At 31.7% G+C, this 10,996-nt stretch overlaps 1 protein-coding gene across 1 annotated transcript in view; it reads left to right on the top strand.

Annotated features, from left to right (window-relative positions):
- Positions 1-3,178: 3,178 nt before the first annotated feature.
- Positions 3,179-10,996, top strand: part of LOC117122314 (fibrillin-2-like) — a gene marked incomplete in the record, with an annotated part of 84,576 nt that continues 76,758 nt past the window's right edge. Inside the window, 3 exon segments of the mRNA XM_033267870.1 lie at positions 3,179-3,538; positions 8,841-8,972; positions 9,537-9,917. Coding sequence (XP_033123761.1) covers positions 3,382-3,538; positions 8,841-8,972; positions 9,537-9,917 — 670 coding nt within the window.

Here is a 10,996-nt window from a genome sequence, read left to right as displayed (position 1 = left end):
CTATTATGACGACCCTGTTTTTGTTTTGTTTTGTTTTGTTTTTTTGGCACAATGTTGGGTCTTTAATAAAAAAAATAAATAATTTAAAAAAAATTAAAAAGTAGGCCCCTAATAAGAGTTGAGAAAAAGTGGTCCGGCCAAAGCCCGTATGGTTCCCGGTGGCACTGTCATTACCTAATCAACGTTCACAAATACATGCTATGTTCTAACAATGTTTTCTGTTCCGGGGTACCTTTTTTTTTAAATTATCTCAATGAAAAATTTGTAATAGTTTTAATAGTCCTGTATATCAAACATGCGTTAAATATTTGGAAGTATATTGGCAATTACAGTATAGAAAGTTATTTGAATTTCGAGCTTATTTGCTTTCAATGTCTGTGTCAGTTATTTCACTCGCTGCTTTTTATTTTTTATTATTTGAAGACTGTTTTAACTATGTAAAACAAAATATGGCTCATTTAACCATTCTGGAACAAAATATTCACCAAGTAGACATCTAGGTATGCTAACAAAAATACAGTCATGCTCATAAATGTGAATCTCTCTATTCATACCGGTACGTTATATGTATGATTTGAATTCAACTATCTTTATTCTCAAGTAGATATACCGACCTTAGTTACTTTTAACCAAAGTTTTACCAATATTTACTCTTTTATTATGAAAGTATATTGTAGTTGCAATTCCTAATGAGTAGCCATGAGTGTATAGAGTACGGTAGTCAAAGACTTCAGCACAGTATAGATCTTTTGAAACTGTGTAGGCCTACACCTATTCAAGACATAGATTGTGGGTTACGTACTTTTCTTCTTGGAATTACAGTATTGACAGAACTATTGTTTGAGCGAACCATGAACTCTACGCGAAAGTACAAATTATGTAGACAATAATTGTTATAATTCTGACATCTCGTACATTCAACTAAACAAAGTTGACGTCACAGGCCTACGTGTTGCAATTACAACAGTGCAAGACATGAATAGCTGAAAGGTCCACTGATCCGATCTGAGGCTCAGATAAGATAGTATAATACCAGAGGATCCATTAATTAGTCTTAAATAAAACAAAAAGACACTAACTCCGAAAAGAGACAGGGACATTTTGAGAATTCAACGTTTCGATCTATTTGATCATTTTCAAGAATACTGATGAGAATCCCGACACGATGGCGTGCATTTCGATGCTTGAAGTATGTATTATACTATCTAGACATCAATAGCATGTCAACGTCAATTTACCAATAACAACAGGTTGTATTTTCAGTTCTCAATTGTAGATGTTAGTAAACGCAACTGAACTTTTATTGCAGTATATAATGATTGGTCATGCTTCACAACACTGGCAGTCATAAAAGTGATTGTCGTGTTAGACCCCTTTGTGACGTAGCCTGATGACAATGAAGTCCTTACGCATTTCATGGTATTCCCTCCTTCACACTCCAGCTACAAAATATAATAAGTACCATCTCCCGAAGCGTACCAGAATTATTTTCTTTCAGAAACCCTCTTTTATTGCATTTACTGATGTCATCAAAGCACGGTGACGCTTAGGGTAATTATATACGAATACAAATTCTACTTTTGGTTGTTTTCATCATTGAACCAAAATGTTCACATTCGGCGTTAGGACAACTCTACCGACCATAGATTGGACATGTAAATAGGGAGATAGTCCACGTTATTATGAAATATTTTAAATCAATAAGGAAACAGAGACCCAAAATTAGATACAATAATTTATTTCGACCGAAAATAATTAATTGATATCCAAATTATTTGACTTTGATTGTTATTAACGCCAGACGCCCTTATTCTGGTCACAATTCCAATTGTATTCTTATGAGTATCCCAATGTTAAAGTTCACCAAAATCTTTGAGTTATCAAATAAAAGCTAGTGTATTTAGAATTTAATTCTGTTGCCATAATCATTTAAAAATATAAAAGAATATATTAAGCTTTTACTTGTAAACAGTGAACCCAGAGTACGCTTAAAGATCCGTGAATATTAAGCTCAAATTTATGAAAAATTTATGAAAATTGTGTCTGGTATTACAAGTCCCATTTCGTCGCTAGTTTCCAGTGTTATAAAATGACAATATATTGTGACATTTACATCTAAGCTAAAATGTAAATCATTATACAAATCATAGTAAAAAGTTTAGTACAAAATGTAAATTGTAGGCCAAATTTTTTATTCGTGATTCATACGGAATCCACTGTCACGTCGTATAATCGAAGGCATTAGTCACCAACATACAGCTTCAATGCACTTACACGTAACTTCACTAATAAACAAAGAGCATGATCAGTATTTTTGTTCATTTTGTAGATGCTATACTGTTTCAAAAACTTATAGCAGTAAATTGCCGCTCGGCCAAAAAAAAAAAAATTAATACAGTATCAATAAAGATATTAAAATGCTGAGTTTGGTTTATTTTCTGGAGACTCAAATGAAACAAGATGCGGTTCTAAATATTGGGAACTGGGCCTAAACCTTTTGGGAACCAAGTTTTATTGTAACACCTTTCGTTGTACTAGTTTCACATTTCAAATTAGTACCGTAGTAAGTATCAGTGGATTTGATGATGTGGTTAGTATTACAGTATTAATAATAACTATGTCATATTGATGATAATAATTCTCCCACATCGAGATTTGAACACGAGACCTTCCGATTACCGTGCGGATCCTCTACCAACTGAGGCCAAGTGGTATACACCCTTGTATTTCCCATTAAAACACTGTTTTCTCAATTTATTACGTAGTACGCAATGAATATAATAAAAATTATTAATTATATTATTAATATTATAAAAGCACATAACACAATATGAAACCATTTCCAAAAATGATTCAATAGTATTAATGTTAGTGAAAATGAAAACATTCAGGAAAAAATTATGCTTGTCATATTCCCATACATATTTTAAAGATTTGTCACAAAACTTATGGCATATCAACAAAATACAAACAATTCAAATAACCACGAGTGTGTGAGATCTGAAATCATTCAAGCCAGACGACAAGGCTGTTTTTGGGCAGTTTGTTTTCAATACAGCGCCGCCAATGAATTGAAGCATACCGTTTTAATACGTCTTTTGTTGCTTCCCCACAAGCAGTGTTAACCCAAACGCTTGGATAACCATTGCTCAATTGTGGGTGACAGAATAGGTATTATTTAAATATGAATAGGGACTAGTCACCACTGGCTCCGATACATTTTGAAACCATTTCAGAATCAATCGCGATACCGAAATAATAACTACATAGCATCACTGTGAATATCTCTGCATTTATTTCACCATCAACATTTAAATTTGTTCAAGAAGTGACCTTCTTCTGCTCTGAGACACAGGTGACTAAATAACCGGAATATTCTATATGCCAATTTTCAGGAAAATATATTGTTTTGCTGCTGGCAAGAAGTATGATATAGCAAATCTTAGTGGACAATTCACATCTGTCGGAACAATGGACCAATTACTTAAAATTATTTTCCTTTTCCTGAGTATCGCATCTTCGTTGGCACAAGAAGACGGTAAGTAAAATTTGGTAACATGACGCAATAGTATATCCTTATATAATATTGTGATCATCCATGTTGACAGGAGATGTTTCATTGATGTATTGATTGGAGTATTAGGTCAAGGAGCACTTGTAGATTCTGTCATTTCAACTACATTATTTTGGTTTCACTGTTTATGTATAAAATAATATGACAAAGTATAATATTTTGGTTTGAATGTCTTACCTATTAGTAGTAATAATAGTAGTAGCAGTAGCAGTAATAATAATAATAATAATAATATATTAGACTATTATTCGTAGGTCTTGTTTTTTTTTAATTATAAGAATACTGCAACATTTATTATTCCTAGTAGGCTTTAACTCTTAGGCCCCGGGGTTGTTAACATTGTAGACGCGTTAATGTTGTTATAAATTGTACAGAGAAAGATGCTGTGAGTGAATATATTACATAACATACATATATATTCATTTGGCACTATAATATGTATCATATATGACATATGCAGTATATACATATAGACATTATATATACATTATATATAATATATATATTCTCTCTCATATATATATATTATATATATATATATATATGAGATGCTGTGTGTGAATATATTACATAACATACATATACATATATATTCACATGACGCTATAATACGTATTATATATGATATATATATAATATATATATATATATAGCCTAGGCCTATATATAATGAGCGTTGCATTATCTTATTCTAATCCACGATTAGGCTTTAGATTGGATTTACTATTGTTACTGATGGATGTTGCGATATTTATGCTAATTCCATTGAATTTTTTTTTATTTTTTTTTTATTTTTTTTTTTAAATTAAGAATACTGCAACATTTATTATTCCTTGTAGGTTTTAACCCTTAGGCCCCGGGGTTTTTAACCTTGTAGACGAGTTAATGTTATAAATTCTACAGAGAAAGATGCTGTGAGTGAATATATTACATAACATACATATACATATATATTCATTTGGCACTATAATGTATCATATATGACATATACAGTATATACATATAGACATTATATATACATTATATAAAATATATATATAATCTCTCTTATATATTATATATGTATATGAAATGCTGTGTGTGAATATATTACATAACATACATAAACATAATATATATTCACATGACACTATAATACGTATTATATATGATATATATATAATATATATAGCCTAGGCCTATATATAATGAGCGTTGCATTATCTTATTCTAATCCACGATTAGGCTTTAGATTGGATTTACTATTGTTACTGATGGACGTTGCGATATTTAAGCTAATTCCATTGAATTTTATGCATTTATGTTATTGATTTGACAAAAATGCTTTACATCGCTCTTTGTATACATCTAAAACATGTATACCTATATCTAACTTATCTAACTTACGTATAATACGACTAAATATTGTGGGACGCGCGCGTATTGCTGACCCTGTTTTGATTGGTCAGTTGTTACAGTAGTTTGACACTCCGGAAAAGACTATTCTCGATTACCAGATGTTATAGTTCTATTATCATTATTACTTTTTTAATCAAGTAAAATCATAAAGAGTAAAATAATAGGAAGTACGGTATGTCCACAAATATTTACGATATCTAACAATATTATATCATAACCTTCAGTGCTAGAATTTAAGACAAGAACAGTAACAAAATAGCAAAAAATAATGATATTATCTGCAAACAACACCTCCCTCATAGCTTCTCTGTATAATTGTATAATAATTATTGCCGTAATGTAGATCTCGAAGGTCCTAACTAAAATCCAGTAACTAAAAATAATTTATCATTTATTTATTTTGTTTTACTCCAAATTAGAGATGACACCGTAGGCTGTAAAGGAAAATAAACTCTTATTCTTTCGCGCGAATCAAAACGTTGGTTCATGTGCGTTCACATTCCTATCGGAGTTTTTGCGAAGCGAAAAAAAATGCGCAACCAATCAGAGCTCAGGAAGCGAACCGACGCTTTGATTCGCGCGAATAAATTCACCTAGTGGAAAACCAGCTTTAAGTTACATCGTACCCGTATCCCCAGTCTGTAGCATGAATAATGTACATAAATAGACAGATGACCTGGATTAGCATTGTGCCAGGCAGAACTAATTACATCTTTATTTAATATCACCATGGTTACTCGGTTCCGTTGAAACAACTCATCTTTTTATCAGTGCAACATGTAATTAAGGAAACATTTATAATCGCAATAAGGGAAAAAGCCATAAAACCATATTAAAATGCTGTCCAAGTAATAACTATATTTGTTGAATTAAGATTTACTACCGTACCAGAACACATTCATCAATGAATAAATATACACACGCACTTGCTATTGTGTTTTCCACTGTATATATACTGTAGTTCGTTCGATCTTTTGTGAAGAAAATCACATACAAAAAATTAGTCTTCCCTGTGGCAATAGAAACCATGATGTCCAAAGTATGATTTCCTTGCTGTTTGACATTGGAAGACGTTGTAACAGGACCACAACAACAACAAAAATAAACAACAGCAGCAACGACAACAACAACAATAATAATAATTTCGCAGTTGTTTTCAAATGTACTGAGTATTTGGTACATTTCCACGTCAGGTAGGGCAAATTACACCTATACATGTTTCTACTGACGCAAATCCAGTTATTGTCTATTATTCCATCACGACAATAGCAATTACTATCAATAATAATAATAATAATAATAATAATAATAATAATAATAATAATAATAATAATAATAATAATAATAACAATAATAATAATAATGATGATGATAATAATAATAATAACTTAGCCTAAAATATTAATAATAATTATAATTATAATTATAACAACAATATTAATAACAATATCAACATGTATAATATTAATAATTATTACAGATAATGATAATATTTTTTACCAATAACAATCATACCGCGAACAAGGTCACGCGATGGTTACATTGACCACATTCAGGTTATAGAATAAATCATTAAGACACCGATTTTATAGAAATTCATTGGTTAATGGAGATAACACGTTTTTCACTAAATAGGACGATTAGGCTCATGTTAGACAAGTAGAATATCTAGGTGTTAAAATACCTTTGCGGACGTGTCCTTTCTGAGCGAAAACCCCGTAAACCACCAAGGTGACTCATACTTTAATATTATTATTATTATTATATTTTAATCAATTGAAATTATGAAGAATGAAGCATGCGATGATTAACAAAGGTACGAGGAACGTGAGATTTAGTTTACCGCGTTCCGGTTTATTATATTGATTCTAGGAGATTTTATACACTAGGAATGAATACAGTAAAGTATTTGAAGTGGTTCTAGATCAAATATTGATCGAAAAACATCGTATAATTCATATTGAGTAGGACTGAATATCGGTCAACTCATCTTCATACATGACAATTTTAAGTGTCCTTTAATTGGGTTTTGGACGACTTTTACAAAACGGTTTTACTTTGCTTATCGAATAGGCCTATATCATAATGTTGCATAGAATTAATACAATATTCCTACTGTGAGAATATGACCATTTTACGCTTACTGTTAATAGATACACACCAATATCATCTTTAACACACTAGGCCTACAAAACATTCACAAAGAAGGTCTACAGATACTGTACACATGTAGAGTACGCATACAGGTCTATATACTGATGTTTTCATATGCCTATATATTCAATGGTGAAATCTCCGGGATTTAGTTTCTTGAATAAAATTCGCATTAATTTGTCTGCAGTAAAATGTACTAACGGGAGGTTTATTTCTAATCAATATTTAGCATTTCGTTCAATTAGGAACTAATGCATTCTGTCATAGTAATTGTTCAACAATCAAATCAATGTCTGCAGTGTGTTGAGCCGGGTTATTTCTGTTTATCGATCCCATCACAATGTGACCGCCCTTGCCTGTCACGGACAGCCTAGAATGAACTTTTCTTTGCACTTTTTTAAATTTTTATTTTTGTTATCACTGCGCCTACGGTATATATATATATATATATATATATATATATATATATGTTTATATACAGTAAACATATCAATGCACATATCTCATTATAAGTTTTGAATAATAACAATAATATATATTATGATAAGTTTAAAGTTAAGCGAGAATGATGAATGACTGGAGTAGTTTATTGGATGAAGTTGTGAATTCAGAAAATTAACCAATTTTAAATCAAGGCTGGAAGAACACTGGCAAAACCACCACCAATATTTTATATACATGAAATTTTTTTTCTTGTTTGTAGCTGTGGACAGATGTGATGCTAGTCCATGTCAGAATGGGGCTACATGTGTCATGACTGCCGACTGCCAAGCCTTAACTTGCACTTGCCCGGAATGTTGGACAGGAGCAATATGCCAAGAACGTGAGTTCATTTATTTTTTTAGGCCTATAGTCCTTCTCTTTGTAATGTAATGTAGTGCTATACCTGTCTCTTATACACATCTAGATGTGTATAAGAGACAGACCCCGAGCCCCCGAAAAGTAAAAAGAAAAGAAAGAAAAAAAAATTGATCGCCTGGCATTCCCCCTCCCACCCCTTACACTGGATCCGCCCCTGACGTGTATTTATTTTAGACAAGATACCGAGAACACATCACTGGAATGTTTACCTTGATTCTTGGTGATCATGTATTGTCATTATTCATTGTAATTCTTTATTTGAAGGCCATCAGAGATTAGTAAAAAGAACATAATAGTCAGACGTTATCTGACTTTTGTGATTTACTTGAAACTGCAGTAACGCTTTACAGTGTACCCATATCCTGGTGAGCCTATTCAGACCAAGGCTTTTAACTAGATTATAAAGAATGCGCTTAGCACACAAACACTGTCCTGTCCAACCAGGAGGCTGGTACGGTAGTTCATACGATAATCCATATTTAAAGGAATTGTAGACCTAATTGGACTGAGCCTCTATATGTTGGTATAATGTAAAAAGAAATCCACAAATAAAATCATTAAAAAAACAAATCACTTCCTAACTATCTTATAATTTCATTAGGAGCCTTTTTATATAGAGGCCTATACAGAGATCTTAAATTATGAAAACAAAAAAATAGCTGTACTATCTTATCACTGAGCAACGGCTAAGAGCAGAAAAACAAAGGTAGATAACCAAAGTATATAAAGATATAACAATTAAAGAAAAAATTATATTGCAAAATCACAAAAGGTTAAAAAGATATATTTTTTAATTGTAAAAAGATATATATTATTTAATAATAATAATGCAATGTATATTGAATAATCATAGGTGCTGTATGTGCGACCAACCCTTGCAATGGGATTGGAGATACGTGTTACGAACGTCCTGGGGGACAACCAAACTACGCATGCTCGTGTTTGCAAACAACATATATGGGGTTCGCCTGCAGTGAGCAAAACGGTAAGTTTTTAGACATAATAACAACACATTTATTGAATGTCACAAAACAATACTTATAAAAATTGTGTGTACAAGGTATATGCTAAATTTTGGCTTATAATATTAAATAATACTAGGCTTATTTGTATTATTATTATTATTATTATTATTATTATTATTATTATTATTATTATTAAAACAATAATAGCGCCTAATAATAATAATAATAATAATAATAATATCAGAATATATCTGAATCTGAATCTAAAATTATTATTATTATTATTATTACATAACAACATTTATCTTATTATCATTATTATTTATTATTATTATTACATAACAATTAACACATTTATTGAATTAAATTATTATTATTATTATTGCACTTTAATATAATACGGTAACTTGTAAATGTTTCTAAAGTATTCAAGCTATTTAGTTTATTGTTATTATTATTATTATTATTATTATTATTATTATTATTATTATTGTCGCACAATATAATTGATACTTGTAAATGTTTCTAAAGTATTTAAGCTATATTTAGTTATAAATTTAACCAATGTATTCGTTTCACTCTAGTTGCAATTGAAGAAACTGAACGGTGTTTTGGATGGCCACGAGAATGTACCACATTTGTGTTTTCGTCACCCAACTACCCGAACCCTTACCCAAACGATTACCATAAGTTATACCAGCTTTACATACCCTACGCTACTGAAATCGTACTGACATTTGCAGCGGGGTTTCAGGTAGAGGCCACTAAAGATGAATTATACGTAGGCAAGGGACTATCGTTTCCAAGTGATCTATCATTCGTTACTATTCCCGGTGTTCAATATGCCTTTGATAATAATAACCTACCGCCTGGCACTCTATCAATTGCTACTGATACCGTGTGGATTTACTTTCTTACTGATAAGAACACCAATTTCAACGGTTGGCAAGTATCATGGACCGCAGGTAAAAATAACATCGTTGAGCAATTAATATCAAATTTACCAGAACACAAAACTTTATTTATTTATTCATTACAAATTCTTCATTATAAATTAAAAATAATATTATATTATATTCAATGCATTTTTTGTTTACTTAGCTCGAATATTCTTCAGTGGTGTCACGCTCGGGTGCTGACGGGGGTGGGGGCGGAGCTCCAGGGCCCCAGGGCACGAGGGGTCCCGCATTGTAGTTGTAAAAAATATAATATAAACTATAATACCATAGTTTCATTCAATGGGGCCCCGACAGTTTTAAACAATAAAAGCTGGGTTCTGATGTTTGAAATTTCTGATTTTAATCTTCTTTGCATTGTATTATTATTTGAACATGTTTTGTTGTCACATATAGTCTCTGTATTTACCTACATAAAATACATCGGCCCACTTTAGGCTTATCGAAAGTTGGCCTATGTAATCTAAATTGGTTTGACACCACTTATGTTCATTAAATTATCATTGACTGTAGAAAAAAGATGCAAATTCAAGGAATAAAAAAAAAACACATCCGCAACATTGACTGAAGTCAAGCTTCTGAGGAAAAATTTGTTTTGATATGTTGTACAACTGATTTATTTAGAAGACATAAAAAGCATATCGAAAAACTCGGTAATGATTAATGAAATTTTTGAATAGGTCTATTTAAAAAAAATGAGAATAGGTGGAAAAATGGCAGTTCTCCATGTTTCCCCCAGTTTTTAAATATTCAAAACTCTGTATCTCATTAACCGTTTAAGAGTTTTTCGTCAAATGTGCTTTTTCTGTCTTAAAAAATCAGTTTTACAACATGTCAATTTTTCCCTCCGGAGCCCGACTTTGAGTTCATCATACAGTACCACTTAAACTGACGCGAATTGACGTAAGTTGACGCGAACTGACTTTTCAGCTGATGCATCGTGTTGTTGAGAAACTTTTTTGGTAGTGGCTATCGGCACTGCCGCAGTGCCGATTTGGCACTGCCGCAGTGCCAAAAAAGCTGCTGTTTTCTATCGGCACTGCCGCAGTGCCAAAAAGCTGCCGTTTTCTATCGGCACTGCCGCAGTG

Source organism: Anneissia japonica, unplaced genomic scaffold, assembly GCF_011630105.1.
Source record: "Anneissia japonica isolate Jap-2015-1 unplaced genomic scaffold, ASM1163010v1 scaffold287968_len422783_cov224, whole genome shotgun sequence".
Lineage (NCBI taxonomy): Eukaryota > Metazoa > Echinodermata > Crinoidea > Comatulida > Comatulidae > Anneissia > Anneissia japonica.
The sequence above is the reverse complement of the archived record's forward strand: the minus strand, read 5'-3'. Positions and strand labels throughout refer to the sequence as shown.